This window comes from Schistocerca cancellata, chromosome 2, assembly GCF_023864275.1.
Source record: "Schistocerca cancellata isolate TAMUIC-IGC-003103 chromosome 2, iqSchCanc2.1, whole genome shotgun sequence".
Taxonomy (NCBI): domain Eukaryota; kingdom Metazoa; phylum Arthropoda; class Insecta; order Orthoptera; family Acrididae; genus Schistocerca; species Schistocerca cancellata.
The window spans coordinates 15,193,542-15,217,498 of record NC_064627.1 but is presented as its reverse complement, the minus strand read 5'-3'; the positions used below and the strand labels follow the sequence as shown (position 1 = coordinate 15,217,498).

Below are 23,957 nucleotides of genomic sequence, written 5' to 3'. Positions count from 1 at the left end.
TGATGCTGAATGAATTAGATCAGGAAATGATACACTTAAAGTAGTAAAGGAGTTTTGCTATTTGGGGAGCAAAATAACTGATGATGGTCGAAGCAGAGAGGATATAAAATGTAGACTAGCAATGGCAAGGAAAGCGTTTCTGAAGAAGAGAAATTTGTTAACATCGAGTATAGATTTAAGTGTCAGGAAGTCGTTTCTGAAAGTATTTGTGTGGAGTGTATCCATGTATGGAAGTGAAACATGGACGATAAATAGTTTGGACAAGAAGAGAATAGAAGCTTTCAAAATGTGGTGTTACAGAAGAATGCTGAAGATTAGATGGGTAGATCACATAACCTATGAGAAAGTATTGAAAAGGATTGGGGAGAAAAGAAGTTTGTCACCAATTTAGTATTGGAGGGCAGCATGGATGGTAAAAATCGTAGAGGGAGACCAAGAGATGAATACACTAAGCAGATTCTGGAGGATGTAGGTTGCGGTAGGTACTGGGAGATGAATAAGCTTACACAGGATAGAGTACCATAGAGAGCTGCATCAAACCAGTCTCAGGACTGAAGACCACAACAACAAAAATGTTGTTAACTGTGAAAAGTGCTTCCCGGTTCCAAAGGTGGATGATTTCTTCTCAGCAGTTTCTCCTGATTATGGATCTCAATTGTGCTGTAGTTTCTAATGGCAATCCAATTTAAAATGACTGTGGACTTATATGTTTTGTGAATGGGCTATATTTTCATATTAAATAGTTGTTTGTATCTGTTAGTATATAAAAAATTTGCTTTGACACTTTGTATGGAAAATTACCTTTCTACATTTACCAGCACCTTTGGGATTGTGTCTGTTCTGCAATTAGTGCTGCTGTACCCACAAAGCATCACTTTTTTTCCAGATTGAGATTTCTCGTACGTATAGCATTTCTGAGTGGAAAGATGACCTGAGACAACTGATGCGTAAAGCTGGGGCCTTAAGGAAACCTACAGTTTTTCTCCTTTGTGACTCACAAATAAAGGATGAATCATTCCTTGAGGATGTCAGCATGCTCCTCAATACAGGGGATGTACCTAACTTATACTCAGCAGAAGACAAAGCTGAGATACTTGAGCTAATGCAGAATGTTTCCCGTCAGTTGGTAGGTAAATTCATGTATTCTTTATTTTCAGTCTTAATTCAAGTTTTAATTTATCTCTCAAGATGTTTGGCACATTTGTACCTCACATCTGATCACTACATCCCACAAACAACTTTTAAATGGAACATGGCTGATAAAATAGCTCCGCTGCTGGGCGAACAATATGATAGGGCTTGCAGATCAGCAGTAAAAGATTGCAATATTAAAATTATTTTTAAATTGTTTGTATATTCATTATTCATGATACATGATGTCTATAAATTATTTATTGTTGGTAATGTGGGATCCCTTGAGGAATTTAATCACGAGCCAGAGTCTGTGGTTGTGAAAACTCCATTTCCTCCAGTCTCCTGTAGAATGTAAATGAGTGCTTTCAGAATCTGGAATTGACCAAAATATTGCCATGAGCTGTGTTTCATGAAGTGTGATGTAGTGGTTAGTGGCAACCGGTTGCATGCTGCCGTGCACCAATTCAAACCAAACCAGCAGAAGTTATTTGTTATGTAGTACCTGTCATTTCTGGAAGGTTCTCAAAATTTCTCATGTGTGTAATGTTTTTATAATCTAAAATATCCAATGTTGGTATAAATTACAGTACCCTCTGTCAGGAAGCCATTATGGCTTTAAAGTGGTGTTAGTAATAAACATGTTTTCGGTAATAATTGTTGTACTTCACTAATGGCCCTGTTTTTGGATATGGAGTTGACTATGTTTATGAAATGACATAGTTTGGTGGAGATCCCATGTGCTTCATAATATCGACATCACCGTAAGCTGTCACTCACATGAGCAGGAATCAGAAAATAAGTAGTACATCATCCCAAAGGTCAGTTTATTTAGAATACCAGTGAATTCCTAAACAGAACAAACTAGCTTCATGTCAGGAATCAATCAGTGCTTTCTGGAAACACTGGACAGGATCCTATAAAATGGCTGAAAGGATTTTACTGAGTCTGCAAAAACAGTAGGTGGGATAATATGGTATATTTGACAAACATATAATTTTACTTGGATGGCATAGCCTAACAGACATTCAAATTCCACATCAAATTGACGAAAACATTTGGCAACAATCAGCAGCAAGTCTGCTTAATGGAAGAAAAATTGAAGACTATGGCCCAGTGTCATGGAGTAATGACACAGTTCAACATACAGTATGTTTTTGCCCTATGCCATATTGTAAAAATGGCATAGGGCATGAATATGACAGGAGCAAACGAAATCTAACACTTCACTGAAAGGAGTTGAAAAGACATGCACCAAGCTATTCTAGTAAAGGACGTCACACAACAGAGGAATTCATTAAGCATTGCCTGCATGCCAAGAAAATGCAACAGGAAAAGGCACGTGAAGCAGGTATGACTGACTATTGAATGAACCAATATTAGAGAAGAAAAGTTGCTACTCAACATATAGCGGAGATGCTGAGTCACGATAGGCACAACATTAAGATTCACACAATTATTGCTTTTGGCCATTTGTCTGCAATAGAAACACATACACACACTCACGCAAACGCAACTTGCACACACATCTACAGTCTCAGACAACTGAATCCACACTACGAGCAGCAGCACGGTTGCATGATGGGAGTGGCAACTGGGTGGAGGTAAGGAGGAGGCTGGGGCGGGGAGGGGGAGGGGGAAGGATAGTATGGTGGGGGTGGCAGACAGTGAAGTGCTGCAATTTAGACGGAGGACAGGAGAGAAGGTGGGGAGCAGGGAGGGAGGGGTGGGAGTGGGGGGGGGGTTAAGTAGCATAAAGGAGAGAAATAAAAAGAAATTAAAAGACTGTGTGTGGCGGTGAAATGACGGCTGTGTAGTGATGGAATGGGAACAGGGAGGGGGCTGGATGGGTGAGGACAGTGACTAAAGAAGGTTGAGGACAGGAAGGCTACGGGAACGTAGGATGTATTCATCTATATCTACATCTCCATTTATACTCCGCAAACCTCCCAACGGTGTGTGGCGGAGGGCACTTTACATGCCACTGTCATTACCTCCCTTTTCTGTTCCAGTCGCGTATAGTTCGCGGGAAGAACGACTGTCTGAAAGCCTCCGTGCGCACTCGAATCTCTCTAATTTTACATTTGTGATCTCTTCAGGAGGTATAAGTAGGGGAAACAATATATAGGATACCTCATCCAGAAACGCACCCTCTCGAAACCTGGAAAGAAAGCTACACCGCGATGCAGAACGCCTCTCTTGCAGAGTCTGCCACTTGAGTTTGCTAAACATCTCCGTAATGCTATCACGGTTACCAAATAACCCTGTGACAAAACGCGCCGCTCTTCATTGGATCTTCTCTATCTCCTCCGTCAACCCGATCTGGTACGGATCCCACACTGATGAGCAATACTCAAGTATAGGTCGAACGAGTGTTTTGTAAGCCACCTCCTTTGTTGATGGACTACATTTTTTAAGGACTCTCCCAATGAATCTCAACCTGGTACCCGCCTTACCAACAATTAATTTTATATGATCATTCCACTTCAAATCGTTCCGCACACATACTCCCAGATATTTTACAGAAGTAACTGCTACCAGTGTTTGTTCCGCTATCTTTCTATGTATTCGCAATACATTACATTTATCTATGTTAAGGGTCAGTTGCCACTCCCTGCACCAAGTGCCTTTCTGCTGCAGATCTTCCTGCATTTCACTACAATTTTCTAATGCTGCAACTTCTCTGTATACTATAGCATCTTCCGCTAAAAGCCACATGGAACTTCCGACACTATCTACTAGGTCATTTATATATATTGTGAAAAGCAATGGTCCCATAACACTCCCCTGTGGCACGCCAGAGGTTACTTTAACGTCTGTAGACGTCTCTTCGTTGAGAACAACATGCTGTGTTCTGTTTGCTAAAAACTCTTCAATCCAGCCACACAGCTGGTCTGATATTCTGTAGGCTCTTACTTTGTTTATCAGGCGACAGTGCGGAACTGTATCAAATGCCTTCCGGAAGTCAAGGAGAATAGCATCTACCTGGGAGCCTCTATCTAATATTTTCTGGGTCTCATGAACAAATAAAGCGAGTTGGGTCTCACACGATCACTGTTTCCGGAATCCATGTTGATTCCTACAGAGTAGATTCTGGGTTTCCTAAAACAACATGATACTCGAGCAAAAAACATGTTCTAAAATTCTACAACAGATCGACGTCAGAGATATAGGTCTATAGTTTTGCGCATCTGCTCAATGACCCTTATTGAAGACTGGGACTACCTGTGCTCTTTTCCAGTCATTTGGAACCTTCCGTTCCTCTAGAGACTTGCGATACACGGCTGTCAGAAGGGGGGGCAAGTTCTTTCGCGTACTCTGTGTGGAATCGAATTGGTATCCCATCAGGTCCAGTGGACTTTCTTCTGTTGAGTGATTCCAGTTGCTTTTCTATTCCTTGGACACTTATTTCGATGTGAGCCTTTTTTTTTTTTTTTTGTTTGTGTGAGGATTTAGAGAAGGAACTGCAGTGCAGTCTTCCTCTGTGAAACAGCTTTGGAAAAAGGTGTTTAGTATTTCGGCTTTACACGTGTCATCCTCTGTTTCAATGCCATCATCATTCCAGAGTGTCTGGATATGCTGTTTTGAGCCACTTACTGATTTAACGTAAGTCTAGAACTTCCTAGGATTTTCTGTCAAGTCGGTACATAGAATTTTACTTTCGAATTCACTGAACGCTTCACACATAGCCCTCCTTATGCTAACTTTGACTTTGTTTAGCTTGTGTTTGCCTGAGAGGTTTTGGCTGCATTTAAACTTGGAGTGAAGCTCTCTTTGCTTTCGCAGTAGTTTCCTAACTTTGTTGTTGAACCACGGTGGGTTTTTCCCGTCCCTCACAGTTTTGCTCGGCACGTACCTGTCTAAAACGCATTTTATGATTGCCTTGAACTTTTTCCATAAACACTCAACATTGTCAGTGTCGGAACAGAAATTTTCGTTTTGATCTGTTAGGTAATCTGAGATCTGCCTTCTATTACTCTTGCTAAACAGATAAACCTTCCTCCCTTTTTTTATATTCCTATTAACTTCCATATTCAGGGATGCTGCAACGGCCTTATGATCACTGATTCCCTGTTCTGCACTTACAGAGTCGAAAAGTTCAGGTGTGTTTGTTATCAGTAGGTCCAAGATGTTATCTCCACGAGTCATTTCTCTGTTTAATTGCTCAAGGTAATTTTCGGATAGTGCACTCAGTATAATTTCACTCGATGCTCTGTCCCTACCACCCTTCCTAAACATCTGAGTGTACCAGTCTGTATCTGGTAAATTGAAATCTCCACCTAAGACTATAACATGCTGAGAAAATTTATGTGAAATGTATTCCAAATTTTCTCTCAGTTGTTCTGCCACTAATGCTGCTGAGTCGGGAGGTCGGTAAAAGGAGCCAATTATTAACCTAGCTTGGTTGTTGAGTATAACCACCACCCATAATAATTCACATGAACTATCCACTTCTACTTCACTACGGGATAAACTACTACTAACAGCGACAAACACGCCACCACCAGTTGCATGCAATCTATCCTTTCTAAACACCATCTGTGCCTTTGTAAAAATTTCGGCACAATTTATCTCTGGCTTCAGCCAGCTTTCTGTACCTATAACGATTTCAGCTGCGGTGCTTTATATCAGCGATTGAAGTTCCGGTACTTTACGAATGCAGCTTCGACAGTTTACAATTACAATACCAATTGCTGCTCAGTCCCCGCATGTCCTGACTTTGCCCTGCACCCTTTGAGGCTGTTGCCCTTTCTGCACTTGCCCGAGGCCATCTAACCTAAAAAACCACCCAGTCTACGCCACACAACCCCTGCTACCCGTGTAGCCGATTGCCGCGTGTAGTGGCCTCCTGACCTATCAAGCAGAACCCGAAACCCCACCACCCTATGGCGCAAGTCAAGGAATCTGCAGTCCACACGGTCGCAGAACCGCCTCAGCCTCTGATTCAGACCCTCCACTCGGCTCTGTACCAAAGGTCCACAGTCAGTCCTGTCGACAATGCTGCAGATGGTGAGCTCTGCTTTCATCCCGCTAGCGAGACCGGCAGTCTTCACCATATCAGGGAAAGTTCCCGCCTGCACAATTCTGAAAATCAGGGAATTTTTCCCACCTGCACAATTCAGAAAAGCTGGTGTTGGTGGGAAGGATCCATATGGCACAGGCTGTGAAGCCTTCATTGAGATGAGGGATATCATATTTGGCAGTTGTTCAGCAACCGGGTTGTCCACTTGTTTTTTGGCCACTGTTTGTCAATGGCCATTCGTGCAGATAGATAGCTTGTTGGTTGTCTTGCCTGCATAGAATGGAGCACAGTGTTTATCACATGACTGATTTCACAAGTAGTCTTGCCTTTGATAGGTAGGTGATGTTGGTGACCGGTCTGGAGTAGGTGGTGATAGGAGGATGTATGGGACAGGTCTTGCATCTACGTCTATTACAGGGATATGAGCCATGAGGTAAGGGCTTGGGAGCAGGGGTTGTGTAAGGATGGACAAGTAAATTGTGTAGATTTGGTGGATGGCAAAATACCACTGTAGGAGGGGTAGGAAGGATAGTGGGTAGGACATTTCTCATTTCAGGCCAGGGCGAGACGTAATTGGAACCCGGGCAAAGAATGTAATGCAGTTGCTCCTGCCGGGATGGTACTGAGTTACGAGGGGAATGCTCCTCTGTTGCCGGACTGTGGGAATTTAGGAAGTGGTGGGAGACTGGAAAGAAAATATTTGTTTTTGTACAAGGTTGGGAGGATAATTATGGTCGGTGGAGGCCTCATAGAGACCCTCGGTATCTGGGCTGTACGGAAGGGACTGCTTTGTATGGAATGGGTGGCAGCTGTCGATGTGGAGGTATTGCTGGTGATTAGCAGGATTGATACGGACGGAGGTACCGATGTAGCCATCTCTGAGGTGAAGTTCAATATCTAGGAAGGTGGCTTGTTGGCTTGAATAGGATCACGTGAAGCAAATGGGGGAGAAGTTGCTGAGGTTCTGGAGGAATGTGAATAGGGTGCCCTCACCTTCAATCCAGATAGTAAAGATCTCATCAATGAATGTAAACCAGGGAGGGGTTTCGGATTCTGGGTTTTTACAAAGGATTCCTCTAGATGGCCCATGAATAGGTTAGCATAGGATGATGCCATGCAGGTGCCCATAGCCATACCTCAGATTTGTTTGTAGATAATTCCTTCAAAGGAGAAGTAACTGTGGGTGAGAATAAGTTGGTCATAGTAACTAGGAAGGAGGTTGTTGGTTTGGAATCCATAGGGCATCTGGAAAGATAATGTTCAATAGCAGTAAGGCCATGGGCATTAGGAATGTTAGTGTACTGTTAGGTGGCATTGGTAGTGATGAGCAGGCCACCATGTGGTAAAGGGACAGGGGCTGTGGAGAGTTGTTGGAGGAAATGGTTGGCATTTTTATATAGGAGGATAGGTTCCGGCTAATAGGTTGAAGGTGTTGGTCTATAAGAGCAGAGATTCTCTCAGTGGGGGCACAGCAACTGAATTATATTCTCCACCAGGGTTTTGATTACCTCTCGTAGTGCCTTGAAATGAGAAATGTGCTTCCCACTATCCTTCCCACCCCTCCTACTGTGGTATTCCGCTGTCCACCAAACCTACACAATATACTCGTCCATCCTTACACAACCCCTGCTCCCAATCCCTTACCTCATGGCTTATACCCCTGTAATAGACCTAGATGCAAGACCTGTCCCATACATCCTCTTACCAGCACCTACTCCAGTCCTGTCACTAACATCACCTACCCATCAAAGGCATGGCTACATATGAAACCAGTCATGTGATTTACAAGCTAAGCTGCAACCACTGTGCTACATTCTATGTAGGCATGACAACCAACAAGTTGTCTGTCCGTATAAATGGCCACTGACAAACTGTGGCCAAGAAACAAGTGGACCACCCTGTTGCTGAACACGCTGTCAAATATGATATCCCTCATCTCAGTGACTGCTTCACAGCCTGTGCCATATGGATCCTTCCCAACACCAGCTTTTCTGAATTGCGCAGGTGGAAACTTTCCCTGCAATATCCTACGTTCTCATAACCCCCCTGTCCTCAACCTTAATTAGTCACTGTCCTCACCCATCCAGCCTCCTCCCTGTTCCCATTCCATCACTACACAGCCGTCATTTCACCGCCACACACGGTCTTTTGATTTCTTTTTATTTCTCTCCTTTCTGCTACTGAAACCCCACCACCCCCACCCCTCCCTCCCCGCACCCCACCTTCTCTCCTGTCCTCCGTCTAAATTGCAGCACTTCACTGTCTGCCACCCCCACCATACTATCCCTCCCCCTCCCTGCCCCGCCTCCTCCTTACCTCCACCCAGTCGCCACACCCATCATGCAATGGTGCTGCTGCTCGTAGTGTGGATTCAGTTGTCTGAGACTGCAGACGTGTGTGCAGGTAGCGTTTGCGTGAGTGTGGGTATGTGTGTCTATTGCTGACAAATGGCCAAAAGCAATAAATGTGTGAGTCTTTTTGTTGTGCCTATCATGACTCAGCATCTCTGCTATATAGTGAGTATCAACTTTCCTTGCCTAATATTGTCACATTCCATCTTGGATTTTCCATTGTTTGACTATTGAATGAGGCCATTGTGTCAGTTGTGAAAGAACCCCACAAAATCACCTCTCTCATACATCAGATTGTTAGAGTAGGGATACAGCATTTTACAGGAGCCAAAACTCTATTTTACTGTGTAGACAACAGACAGCAGCCACAAATGCTGACCACATATGTCAGGTGGTAACAGAAAATGGTTGATGAGGCGGCTATGTGGTGTTACAACTTTTCCCAAATTTTAAAGCAAATGATGAACTTTTGCCTTAAGCCGTGAAAAATGTTGTCCATTTTATTTAATTGTGAAAATAACTCCCACACCTAACAATATGTTGTATTTAACAGGAGTATCTAAAACAAATTTATACAGCTTTCATTTACAAATGAAATATAGCATTTATGGAATAACTAGAAGGTTTTGAATCTGGGACTTACTGTTATTGAACTTGCTGTTAAGATATTTGTCATTTTTACAAGTCCTGTGAAGCTCTTACATCAGTTTACAGCTTGCTTGGACACTATATTTGAGGAAGGCACATCGAGCATGGACTGATTATTTTCAAGTGAGTCACAAGCAATGAAGTCACAAGCAGCTTTCAGCTGAACTCTGCATTTCAGAAGGAAGAAACAAGTAATCAGTTCATAGATTTCCCATGAATTCCACCTGGCACTCTGAATGGAAGGTAGCTTCTTCCATTTGATTAGAAGCCATTTTTTCTCCCCCTGATAGAAATTACATCCTTCACAGAGTTTAAAATGAATCCTGAAGTCATCTCTCTATCTAAGGTTTTCATATGTTGATGTCTTTTCTGAGCCTATTTGATGCTGGGTGACGATGATTTTGTCAGGAACAAGGTATCCATTAAATGCTATAGAACCAGGTTGAGATTATGAGGTTGACACCCTATAAACGGAGGCCCTTCTATAAAATTTTGTGTAACTATCTCTGGAGTTTAGCAACTACACTACTTTTGTGCTCTATATTAACTGTTGTGGTGTCTGAAATAATCATTTTGACACTCCTACGTGTATTGTATTCATCCAAGAGAACCTGTATAGGTAAAGTTGTACTCAGCGCTTTCACAGCTCAAAATTCCAAGATGCAGAGTTCTTGCAGAATTCATCAGACAAACTACTTGATACTCTCTATTGTCAATTCATTTCCCATCAAAATGCAAGCTCAATTCCTCTTCACTGAGATGCTCTTTGAACCAGTTCTTCACTATTTATCCATTCTGGATTACTAGATGTCAACTCCCTGATGTGATGGTGTAGGTATATCTATTCCATCTTCTGCCAAGTTTTGAAGAATTTTTGATCTGGTTCTCATTGAAAGGGACACTTTTAACATGAACTTGGCTGCAGATTTTGTAGGTTGATACTTCCATTTCATAGTAGGACTGTTTTCACAATATCACTACAGTGTTTCTGCCACTACCCTTTGTCTCCTTCAATACTACTGTTACTGTCGCTTCTTATTGATCTAACAAATTTCTTTGATGTTTTGAAGGATGGATCATTGTCATAGTAGCAACTTTGTCAGTACTGTATGCCACTCAGCATAGATTGTATGAAAGTTCAAGTGTTGATGCATTATGGTGTGGGCAGTGCCCACACTAATACCAAGTAACTGATGCATCTCATCCACGGTGATTCTGTGGTTGTCCAAGGCTAAAGCATCCATTTCTGCAATCATTTCCAATGTGATGACACAATGAGCCTGTCCAGGACAAGCACCATCTTCCAGTGACTCAGGCCCCTCGAGGAATCATTTGCGCCATTCCACAACACTTGAACAACTCTCACTGTAGTCACCCTACACAGCCCACATCCGTCGATACATTTCACAGTCTCCAGCTCCCTCTGCCGCCAAAAATTGAATCACTCCTCGTTGTTCCTGCTTACTCGCCTGCATGTTCAGTAGTAGATGATAACTTGTGTGACCACCTTCTCTTCAACATGAAACCACACTGGCACTGTGCAACATCAAATGGTGCACATGTGTCAGTCTCTCTACCAATATATGACGCCACTATACTCGCAGTTATGTGGTGCCACCTTACATGTAAGGCAAAGGTAGATGCACTAGCCAGGTTTCATTTGAATGAATCTCATATTAATGGGCATTGTATGTTTTTTATTACAGTATGCCTAAAGTGTTGGCTTTATAACTATTTTGGAAAAATGGTTTACACATTACATGAAGCTATTGAGTGTTTATATTGGTAGCTGTCAGTCTGCTACACGACCTACAGTATGTCTGCTACACAATCTACAACTTTTCATCCACAAGCAGCAAAATGAATTTTTTATTTTTGTTTAGTTTGCCTTTCTGAACAAAAATGAGTATAATTGCATTATTTTGCATTTTACTTACAGCTTTGATGTTGTGGTGTTGTCTGCTTTGTTTGTGGTGTGATAACATGCTGATTTCTACCACTTATGTCATTTTGCAGGCATTTTCTGTGACTTTTTGACCTTGCACAGTGTTTTCATGACATTTACATGTTGTTGTGGCTGTGTAGTATTCATTTGTTTTGTGGCACATTTGTCTGTGTGAGGTGTGCAGATTTTAAGCATTGTTGTCATTTATTGTGCTTGGTGTGTGTGTGTGTGTGTGTGTGTGTGTGTGTGTGTTTTCAGGGATCAAAGTGAGTGTTGGGCAGGGGGGGGGGAGTTTTGTGTGGGTGTTATTTATATAGTTCTTCAACTTAGGCAAAGAGGATTTTATTGTTGGGTGGTGATTCTGTGCTATCAGGTGATCTCCAAATGTTGAGTTAAGCTATTGCTTCTCAGTGCTCTGAGATGTTCTGTGTATCTGGTTCTGAAATCCGTGCATGGTTTTCCTACATATGCAGATGGACAGCAGTTGCAAGTTAGTTAGTATATACCAGAGTGGTTATATTTGTCAGTGTTTTTAGTATTTCTTCCAAGTCTCTTGTGTATTGTGTTCTTTGTTCTTTATGCTATGTTTAGTCCTTATTTCTTTAGTATATTGCTCATCCTACGTGTGACTTTGTTGTTGTAAGTCAGTCTGTGCTGTTTGTTGCTGAGTGTCTGCTGATTTGTTGGATGTTGTGTTGTGGTTCTTTGTGTGTATGTTTCATGATACTGTGTGGCCTGTTTTTGTATTTTGTGGCTTATTTTATCTATTCTCTTTGTATCATATCCTGTATCCTGTGCAGTTTGCTTTAGTGTATTTAGTTCTTATGTGTAGTCATGTTTGTTTATGGGTGTTTTGTTCAGTATGTGTTGTAAATATCTGAATCTGGCCTCATTGTGAGTTATGGGGTGACTGGGTAGGTTATGAATAATGGTGCCGGTGATTGAGGGTTTCCTGTAAATTGTGAACTCATGTTTGTTGTTTCTCTTGTGTATGGTGAGCTCTAGTAAATTAAGTTTTTCATCTGTTTGTGCTTCCATAATGATCTGTATTTGTGGGTGGATGGTGTTTGTGCCCTCATGAAGTTCTTGTATGTGAGACTGTGATTCATCTGTTAGACAAATTATATCGTTTAAATATCTGTATCAATACATTAATTTGTACTGTTTTGGTATTACTATTTTGTCAAAGATTTTCTTTTCTACCTGATTGAGGAGAATGTCAGTGACTCGGGATCCCATACGTAGTTCATCTTGTAGAGAGTAAAATTTGTTGTTGAATGTGAAGTAGTTTTCCTCTGTGATGTGCCTGAGAATGGCTGATATTTCCTGTATGTTTGTTGTGGGAATGTTTCCTTGTAGTTGTAGGTTTCTTTCTCTGATGTCGACAGTTTCTTCTGTTGGAATTTTTGTGTCCAAGGTAATTATGTCAGATGAAATTGATGGTGCTGAGTTTGGTGTTTTTGTTTCTTATTTTTTCTATTAAGTCACCTGATTTCTTTTGACTTCTGTTTTCAGTGTGTTCATATGTTGTCTGTAGCAGACTGTGTATGTGTTTCGCTTAAGTAGTATGTTGGTGCTTTGGTAAAGTTTATCAATAGACATATAGGAATTCCAGGCTTGTGAACTCTAGACAATGATTTTAAAATGTGGGCCTTGGGATTTTTCTGTATCATTATTTTAATTTGTGTGTGTGTGTAAAAATTGTTTCTATGTTTTTCAGAGTTTCTTATAAGTTTCTTAGGTGTCAGCTTGTTGGATCACTTGTTAGTTATGTGATGTTGCTGCTTTGTATGAATTTTAATGTTTCATTAATGTATTCCTGTTGTTTTATGACTACGATTGAACTACCCTTGCAATGATGGCATTTTATTGCATTAAATTTTTTCTGTAGTTTTCTTTAGGTTTTCTCTTCAGTTGTGATTGTGCTTTCCTTTATAGTGGTTCTGTTCTCTTTGATTATGTTTCTTATTTCCCCAGCAACTAGGTCCTGTTAGATTTTCATTGAATTCAGGGGTGTTTTTCATGTTACTTTATGATGTGTTCGGTTTCTGTTATGATATTCTCTGTTGTCCTGTGTGACACCTTTGTTTGGGACCCTTTTCGAGCAGGCTGCTCTCATGTTCAGACGATTTTATGTCTGTTAGATCAAACACTCCCGTGTGAAAAGTGTATTTGTTGTATTGGTGATGTGATTGATGGGTGTTTGTGTGATTTATCATTTTGGTGAATTTCTTTTGTTATATTGCATGTTTTCTTTCAATTATGGTATCTGTGTATGTTTTAACTGTATGCATTAATTTATCAAAAATGGTGGATACTTTATGTGATTTAAAACTAAAACTAAACTAAACTGCACTTGAACAGGCCACGAAGGCCCAATAGTACCGACCAGCCACCGTGTCATCCTGCTGCTGACAGGCATCACTGGACGCGGATATAGAGGGGCATGTGGTCAGCACACTGCCCTCACAGCTGTCTGTCCATTTACAAGACTGAGGCCATTACTTGTTACTCAAGAAGCTCCTCACTTTGCCTCACAAGGGCTGAGTGTACCCTGCTTGATGACAGAGCTCGGCAGGCTGGATGGTCATCCATCCGAGTGTTAGCCCAACCTGACAGTGCTTAAGTTCGGTGCTCTGACAGGAACTGGTGTTGTCACTGTGGCAAGGCTATTGGCTCTTAATGTGATCCACTAGTTCTATAGGCAGTCTGTATAGATCAATGTTCAGTGCCTGTTTTTTTGGAATCAGAGATGGGATTTCATGCTTCATCCATATGATTTCAGCAGGGGGGGAAATGGTGTGCAGACCTCATGCCTCACCACAGTGGGTCCACTGACACCTTAGACAGAGTGTGATAGCTATGCACTGAATTCTGGTGGAAACTGTGAAAGAAAATGAAATGTTTAAACTTTCAGACAAAGTCCTTCCTCAGAAGTAGAACTCACATTCACCAAGCAAGGTGACACTGCCATTAACACATGGTATTTGCATCCTGGACAATGACAGTTCAAATTCACATCTGGCTGTCCAGATTCAAATTTTCTGTGATTTTGCTAATTCGTTTCAGACAAATTATGGACACATCCAATTTTTGTCTCTTCCTTGAAACATTCTGAACATGTGCTCATTCTCTAATGTTCGTGATGTTGATGGCACAGTAAATCCTAGTCTTCCTTCCTTGCTCACACATTCACACAGAGCTACTGACTCTGGGCACTAAGGCCTGACTGCAACTGCATCTGATGCGAGATGTAATGTGCTGGGATGGGTGGTGCAGGTAAGAAAGAGGCCTGTGGTTGGGATGTAATGGGATAACAGGGCAGGAATGAGGATAGACGCTGGTGCTACATGTGGGAGTGTTCAAAGACGATGTGGGGATAGGATAGGGCTGCTAGGTGCAGCATCAGAAGGCTGTGCTGCAGTATCTGGAGGGGGAGAGGGAGATTTGTAGGTGCATTGGTGATATAGAAGGCATGTGCGTACTGTAGTGGGAGCAGGAAGGGTAGAGGTAGGCGGAGGACAGGAGCTAGTGAAGATTCAGGATAGAAGAGTTATGGGAATGCAAAATCAGAAAAGCTGGTGTTGGTGGGAATCATCCAGATGGAACAAGCTTTGAATCATTAAAATGATACACATTGTGTTGGGTGGTGTGTTCACCAGCTGCCTCATGGCCACAGTTTGTTGATGGGCTATTCATCCAGACAGACAGTTCCTTAGTTGCCATGCCCACATAGAATGTGACACATTGGCTGCTAAGTTTGTAGATCATGTGGCCCTGCCTTATTTATGTCAAGTGATACCTATGACAGGACTGGAGTAGGTTATAGTGGGAAGATATATGGACAGGCTTCGCATCTAGGTCTATTGCAGGGATATGAGCCGTGAGACAAGAGGATGGGAGTAGGGATGGACAAGGATAGTGTGGAGATTAGGTATTAGGCAAATACCACTATGAAAGAGTGAGGAGAGTATTTCTCATTTCAGAGCAAGATGAGAAACAATTGAAATCCTGGCAGGGAACATGATTCAGTTTTGCCAGACTGTGGTAGTACTGAGCCACAAGAGGAGTGTTTCTTTGTGACATGACTGTGGGTGTGTCGGGTGTCGTAGATGACTGTCAATACAAGGCACAGGAGATCTGCTTCTGATTGAATTTGGAGATTAATCTCATTCTGTGAAGGTCTCAGTCCTAAGTTGGTTGGTTTGGAGGAGGGGACCAAAAAGCAAGGTCATCTCTCAGTGTTACTTGGCATATTTGGAGAGGTACCAATTGTCACTACAGATGACAGATGTACTGATGCAGCCATCTTTGAGGTGGAGGTGACATCAAAGAAGGTGTCTTCTTGGGCTGAGAAGGACTAGGTGAAACAAATGGGGGAGAATGAGATGAGGTGCCAGAGGTATGCGGATACGATGTCCTCATACTTGGTCCAGGTCATCAAGATGCCATAAGTGAATCTGAAACTTTTGAGATGCCTGGGATTTGGGGTGGTTTCACTAGATGCCCCATGAACTGGTTAGCGTAAGATAGTGCCACATAGATGGTCATTGATCTACTATGGATCTGCTTATAGGTGATGCTTTCAAAAGAGAAGTCAATAAGGGATTCCAGTGGTAAGTGCCACACTCCAAGAAATGAAGTTTGATCAGTTGAGGTTGGAGTGTGTGTTGAAATAATGAAGGGATGAAGACAGAATAATAGGAAGTCTTGGCTCCCAGTCAGACTTTACTTCGCCACCTGATATCACAGTAAAGAACCAAGAACCAGTGGAACTTTTCACTGTGGATCCTGCTTGATTTGTGGAATGGATTCAGCGACAGGGGTTCTAGGTGGACATATCTGATGGTTGGCCGAATCTTCCACCAGGTAATTGCTGCGCTTCATAATGACAGTGGAGGAGTCTTTGGTGGCCGATAAGATTGTAAGCTCGTGGTCAGTGTTTAGGTGGTGGATTTTGGTTCTATCTGTGGATGTGAGATTGGTTTGCATGTTGAGGGATGTCAAGAATGATGGTGAGAGCAGACTTGGGGCAGTAGGGATGGATCATGGTTGGATGTTGGAGTAAAGTGAGTATTTCAGGGTTCAGTATTGATTGTGGATTAAGTCTGATTGGTAAGGCTAGTGATGTTTCCACTGTAGGGACTGGGAGGAGAGGAGAACTTTAGGCGCAGCCTGACTTACTTGGAGAGTGGGACAAAATGTTAGACCTTTGATGAGGATAGATATTTCTCTGAGTTTGAGACATTTGAATGATAAGTTTATGAGTATGTTTTGGGTCTTTGTATCCTCTGAATTCTGTAGAGTAGTGGGAGGGGGTTCCTGAGGGTGTGGTAATGATAGCAGGTCTGCGAGGCAGGGTTTGGTGGCTATGAGGGGATCCAGGGGAGGTTTGATGGAGGCTCCTGTAGTGGTTGCTGTCCAAGGTGGAAGTATGAGATGAAGGGAATGGACGGTTTTTTGAGGTGGTATTGTGCATGCTTGTCTAGTTCATGGAGGGCAAGGGCTTCAGTCTAGGAGATGAGATGCAAGTATTTGAGATTGCAGAGTTGGATGATTGTGTGGAGGTAAAGGAGGTAGTACAAGGAGGTTTGGGCCATATTGATATGATATGCAGGATTAGGTTGGTGAGAGGCTGATGGAGTTTGAACATGTAGGGGACATTATGGAAGGGGGGAGTGGAGTGTTAACAACCAGACATTGGTAACTTAATAGTTAGGCCGTTTGTGGGTTGTGTGAGCTAGACAACAACATATGAACAGTATGCTGGACTGGGTCCTCTAGAGATGGGAAAATTTTCTGTATAGGTGCAAATGGAAGGAGCAAAATCCATAGTGCAGGATAAGAAACACATAAAACATAAGCAAAAATATGTGAGAATATGACAAAAGCAGAAAACTCCTGAAGTGCAGTGAAAGAGTATAAAACTTGAGGAATTAGGGACTACATTGAAAACTGAAAAATAAATAAAGTTGACATGAATGCAGGATGAGTTCAGTGTACAGGCTAGTGGGTGAACAGGTGTAATGATGGAGTGCAGCAAGTGTGAATGGTTGAGATGAGATCAGTAAGGTGCTTGTTTGAATAAGGGAAGAGGATTTGTTAGGTATTGGGTGCAACGAAGTACATGAGGTGCAGAAAGGTACAGGATAACATGCAGAAATATGTAATTGTGAATCTCTCCAATCTGTTCACCTCATACTCTCACATAGTATCCACCACTACCATTGGAGCCTCCATTGAACCTTCTTTGAATCCCCTCATTGACACCAAACCCTTCCTTGCAGATCTGCTACATTTATCACACCCTCAGAAAAATCCTTTGCCACTCTACAGAACTCGGAGCCCGAACTGACCTGCAACACAGTCATGAACACGTCTTCCAAATGCGTAAATCCCACAGAAGTATTAGTCCTTTCCAAGGGCCTTTCATTTCACTCCACTCACAAAGTAAATCATGCTGGTCTTGCTAAAGACATCCTCTCCTTCTACCAGTCCCTGCAGTGCAAAAACTTTGTCACCAGTAACCCTACAATTGAGACTCAGTCGACAACCTGTGTAGAAGCTGCCACAATCAGCATACTCTGATGTCCAACCATGATCCATGCCTACTGTGGCCAAATTGCTCTCTCTTAACTTTCCAGAATTTCCTAACCTTGAGCCTTGTCTCACCATCATTGCCAAAATCTCACAACATAAACACCAACCTCACATTTGCAGAAAGAACCACAGCCTACCACATAAAAACTGATCATGACCTTACACCCCTACCTGTCAACAAAGGCTGCTCCTCTGTGGATGTGAACCGCAGAGATTACACGGTGGAAGGACTCAGCCAGCTGGCAGATATGTCCACCTATGATGCCCACCACAGTGACACCATTCCAGGAATCCAGAAGGATCTCCAGTCACTTGTGAAGTCAGTAGGTCTATCCCAGAATCTGTCACCTAACTCCACATCTTCTGCCACTCCCCTCACAGTACCTTCTGCACACTTAATAAAATTAATAAACCAAACCATCCAGAGCACCCCATTGTGGTTGGTTTCTATGCCCACTCAGAGAGAATCTCTGCCCTGTAAACCAGTATCTCCAGCTTGTTACCTGTAACCTAACCTCCTATGTAAAAGAAACCAACCATATTTTCCATATCTACAATTTCTGTTCCTATCACAGTCCAGTGCCCTGTTCATGACTATTGATGCCACTTCCCCTACAATAACATCCCCTATGCCCACGATCGTGCCACTTTGGGAGACTACCCTTCCCAATACCTGACCGAATGCAAATCTGCAGTCTCCTTCCTGGTAACATGACCATCTGTTTCTTGTCCCGCAATTACTTCTCCTTTAAAGGCATTACCTACAAATAAATCTGTGGTTCAGTAGTGGGCAATGCCACAGCAGTCTGATGTTAACCAATTTGCAGAGCATCAGAGTAATCCCTCCTAACTACTCAGACTCTCTAACCCCTAACTGGTTTTTCATGATCCGGACCAAGGCTGAGGACAACATATTCACATTCCTCCAGAACCTTGACACATTGTTTGCTCCAACTAGTCCTCCTCACTTCATCAAGCCACCTCCTCAATGTCAATCTCCACCTCAAGGATGACAACATCAATGCCTCTCTCCATATTAGACTTAACAACCATCAACAATACCTTCACTTTCAGTTCAACAGTTACCATCCATTCCACACCAAGAAGTCACTTCCATACAGCCTAGCCACTCATGGTCTTTGTATCTGTAGTGATGAACGATGCCTCTTTAAATATGGCAAGGGTCTCAGTGAGGCCTTTACAAACTGAGATTACACTCTAAACCTGATCCAGAAATAAATCTCGTGTCCCTTTTCTCACCAGTCATGTACCATCTCCCTCATTCCCGAAGTCCGTTTTGTGACTCAGAACCACCCAGGATTGAAGGAGCTGAATCATATTCTCCACCAGGGTTTCGGATGCCCCTCAGCTTGCCCTGAAATGAGAAATACCCAGCCATAGTTGTACATATCTGAACACTCAACCAATGCAATACCTTTTATCCATCTCTGTTCTACCCCTACTCCCAAAGCCCTTGTCTCATGGCACATATCCCAGCAGTACCCTAGATGAGAGACCTGTCTGTACATCCTCCTACTACAACCTACTCCAGTACTGTCAATGGCATCTCCGTTCCCATCAAAGACGGGGATACCTGTGAAAGCAGCCATGTGATCTACAAACTAGGCTGCAACCAGTGTGTTGCAGTCTACATGGGCATGACTATTATCAAGCTGTCTGTTTATATTCAGTGACTGAAATTGTAGTTTTGACACTACATTACTGCTGTTCAAAGTATCCTTGGTATCATGTCTTCTTTTATTGCTAGACCATTTGATGTATGTGTTGACTTGTATCCAAGTGTATCAATTTTGATGGCTTCACAACCAAAATTGCTCTGTAAAGAAACAAAATAAAGAGAAATTTCAATCCATCCACTGACAGCCAGCATGGCAGAATCTTGTTATTCAGGCAATTCTGGTAGCTGTGGCCTCTACTAAAATATTTGTATATTTAGGGTGTAGAAAAATTTCCACTACCAGTGACTGGTAGCGGAAATTTTTCTATGCCCTATAAAGGAACTGTTACGGAGTTCAACAGCATCCACTATGGATAAAATTCATTTGTATATTTGTTGTTTACTTTTTTCCCAGCAAGAAATGACAGTGTTTATTATATGTATGTATCCTTGTATAATATTTAATACTATTGTTTCTTATAGGGCAGAAAAGGAGAAATGACACCACTTGCGTTGTACAATCTTTTTATTGAAAGTGTGAGAGCAAATTTACATGTCACTCTTGCAATGTCCCCAATTGGAGATGCGTTCCGCAATCGGCTAAGGATGTTCCCTTCTCTAATTAACTGTTGTACAATTGACTGGTAAGTTTTCAGTTCATAACTACTAAATAAGCTGACATAAATTTAAAATTAGATTTGAAAAATTCTATAAAAAAGGAGTATCAGAAAGGCAGAAGGATTACAAAACTTTTTGAGACAAGTTATAGCTTCTTTAGGAAAGATGCCCATTTACGACAGTTCACATCATCTTACAATTGTGAACAGTTCATGATGTGGAATGTAATTCATTAAAGGAATCTGCAAGCAAGCAATTAATTTATGGCGCAAGGACGTTTACTGTTCCTAAAGACCAACAAATGGTTTTACAATGTGTTTCATAATTATGGAAAATTTACTGCTTTGAATAGAAACTTAACAGAAACCAGGTCATTGAAACTTGAAACCGCAGAAATCTGACTGAAGTTCTCCGCAAAGAAATGTTGACGCTCCAGGAGACTGGATTTTGTGAGCAAAAGTTAATTAATGAGCAACTGTCATCTTACTCAGGAAATTACCTTTTCAGAGGGTACAGTGTGGACAGATTGGTAGAGTGTGCAAACTATGGGACCCAATGGATACTGAAGGCAGAACTAAATTCTATCCTCGAATTATCCAATGCAGTTACGCAATGTAAAACATACTAGAGTTTTCATTGTTCGTCTACCGTGCCTCAGTCAACTTTGATAGTGTTTCCAACCACTTCAGTTCTGGACTGGCATGATGAAAACCCACATGCCAGTTTGTCAGGTAGAGTTGCGGAAGATCAACTCAATCAGTCAACGGACTATACTTCCTAATGGGAGATTCATATAGCATCACACAGGCACTTCCTTTGATGACTCAGGAGTCAAATGGAAGAGCCCATTTGGCATCCACAGGTGGGGCAAGCATATACCTAACCAAAAGATTGGTTTGTTGAAGGCACTTGTCTGCTTGCTCATTTAGCAGCTTGGTTATTGAGCCAGGCACCATCATGGAAGTTGCCACCATCCTTGATCAGTTTCCTCAATCTGCTGTGCTCTTCAGAAAGCTCTTCCCATTTGTCACATTCACTATTAAATTCATTTATATCAGGCTTGGCACAATCTCTAATGCACAGAGTAGGTCTTCCAAGGGGTATTTTGGCATGTGCTCTCTCACAAAGCAGCATGTGTCGAGAAAGATGGGAGTGGTCCATATGGTATAACTGTACTAGATGTTCCTTGAGAGTGGAGATAGTACTCAGCTGATTCACAGCATTCAGGACCATCTCATTGAATAGTGGTGAGGGGGGGGGCAGCTAACAATGTGTTGTATATTGGAAACTGACTAAAAATTTGCTGCTTACATAATTAAAAGGAAAATTTTGAAAGAACCATTGAAAATAATTGGAAGGTACTCATATATGAGTGAATTTAACTGGCTGTAATATAAACAGCTCTTCAATATCCAATACATATATTCAACATTTAACATTCATAAATTTACATACATCCTTTTCTTGTTAACCCTCTTGTGCATGGAGATTGGTATGATAGTACTGGTTCCGAATCGCCCCTCCTCTGATCACTCAAACTCTTCTTGTTAGATTCAATCCTCTTAATGCAAAATTCTAGGCGCATCACAGAGAGATGAACAGATGGGTATTGTCACCATGAATGAACAAATAAACTTTGCTACCTCGATGAGTGTCTTTGATAATATCTAACGCACAATTGGAATACACACTTCTGAACAATACCAATGTGGTGGAACTTGTCACACATCCACCCGCTACATCTTCTAAAAACAGACAGATGAATCTTACTTTACTTTACATGTGGAAATGGCCTATCGACCATACATCTGCTCTATGAGCCTCTTCCACTTCTGTATGTCCAATGCGCTGTTTGTCCAGTTGCTGCTGCTGTTCATCCAAGTTGTATGCTCTCAAATGTTATCCCGCCATCTGATTCTGGGTCTTCCTCTTCCTCTTTTTCCATCTATTGTCCTGCTGAATGCCATTCTAGGTAGTCTATTCTCTGTCATTCTTGCTATATGGCCTGCACAATTCAACTTTCTGCTCTTGAGCACTTCGACGATATTATGGTGTTTGTTCAGTTCTCTTCATTCTTCGTTTCTTCTTGTTCTCCATTCAATGTTATTTTCATCATATACAGGTCCAAAAATTTTCCTTAGTACTTTTCTTGAGAATATTAACAGTTTTTCTTCATCTTTCTTTCGAAATGTTAATCTTTCACATCCATATAACATCATAGGTATAATGGTCAACTGATATAAGTGGATTTTGATGTTACTGCTAAGTGATCTTTTTCTTAGAATTTTGATGAAACTGAAAAGTGTCTTGTTTGCTGTTGCTAAATGGGCATCTATTTCTATATCTGTTCTGTTGTTATTACTAAAAAGACTTCCTAGGTACCTGAAATGGTCAACAGTCTTGAAGTTGAATCTATCTACAGTCAAAGGTGCATCTTTTCTGGTTTTCTCACTTTGCAATGACAGATGGTCTCACAAAAAGCAGCACAAAATTTCGACATAAATGCATTCACTTAGGAACATGGATAGCACCAGATGGGAAGGTAGTCAATCAAATAGATCATGTAGCTGTCCAGAAACAATTCCAAAACAGTATTAAAGATGTCAGAACCTTTAGGGGAGCGGATTGTGACACGACCACATGTTAATCATATCAAAAATGAAAATGTAACTCAAAAGGAAAGTAAATAGAAATAGAGAAGAAATTAAAAGATATAACATAGGAAACCTGCCGAAAGTTAATATGAAAGAAAATTTTATGAAAGAAATTGAGAGAAATCTAACAAAACCAAGACTGACCAATACAGAACCACAGGATGTCGAAAGCAGATGGAGACACCTGAAGGGCTGTACTCAACCAGCAGCTTCCAAAATCATAGGTAAAATAAAACGACCTAATAAAATTTGGTTTAACACCAAGTGTCATCATGAAAAAGTTCTGGAAAGAAGAAATATGAGGAATGCATAGATTAAAGAAAGGGACAATATGACATTGATACTATTAACTCCACCAAGAAATGCAAAGAACCCTGAGACAATAGAAATGGGAATACTATAACAATATGATCAGAGAAGCAGAGGATGATTTCCCACATAACAGGACAAAGCACATGTATCAAAATATAAAAAAATCCTTTGGTAAATTCAATAGAAGTTAACAGTTTATAAAGGAGCAGTATGGGAAAATATTGATCAGATGATACTAAAACAATTAAAAAATTGAAGAGCATCTCTTTGTGAAAAGAATGAGAGAGAAAAGAAAATAAAGAAATAATAATAATGTTACATTATAATTCCCCCCACTGTGCATTGATGTCATATGGAGGTGCACAGTGTCTGAGTTTATTTCTCTTTTTAAGGGTTGATAACCCTGGCTGGTATGGCCATAGCCTTCATTTTTCACCCATTGGAGTTATCCTGTATGATAACCAATTTATATAGGCATGTCAGCTCTCTTAACAAATACATACATAACATCTCCTTCATAACAGAGTGCTTGCTGTGAGTGCATAGTCCCATTATTGTGAGTCAGTATCTGTCCAGTGTTTAACTTGTGAAGCATGCATGCACAGTTCGATGTCCGTTACCGTTCCTGCTCAGTTTCACGTGTTCAATACTAAGCCCGAGTGCCCGTGTCGTGCATCCACATAGTCTTTACTGCATGAATTCGTGAAGCTCATGTTATGTTCAGTGGCGTGATATCCTTCATGAAATCATTGATGCAGCTGGTTTCCATATCAGCCACCTGAGGAAAGTATTTCACCTCGTCGCTGGCATTTATTCAGTGGGGATACCAGCCATTCATCCGACATCCACCGACAAGGTTAAGTTTCTTGGTGCTTGTACGACGTTGTCGGGCACAGAAAATTCATCTTTATACAACGTTGTCAAGCACAGAAAATTCATATTCATGTTACATGAAGTATTTTAATTTTTTAGTTCATCACACGCATACCTATATATA

The 23,957-nt window shown here is 41.5% G+C and overlaps 1 protein-coding gene across 1 annotated transcript in view; it reads left to right on the top strand.

The window, feature by feature from the left end:
* Nucleotides 1-23,957, top strand: part of LOC126163202 (dynein axonemal heavy chain 3) — a 1,221,238-nt gene that overhangs the window by 692,791 nt on the left and 504,490 nt on the right. Inside the window, exons 38-39 of the mRNA XM_049920156.1 lie at nt 887-1,126; nt 19,860-20,020. Of these exons, the coding sequence (XP_049776113.1) occupies nt 887-1,126; nt 19,860-20,020 (401 nt within the window). The remainder of the gene's footprint in view (nt 1-886; nt 1,127-19,859; nt 20,021-23,957) is intronic.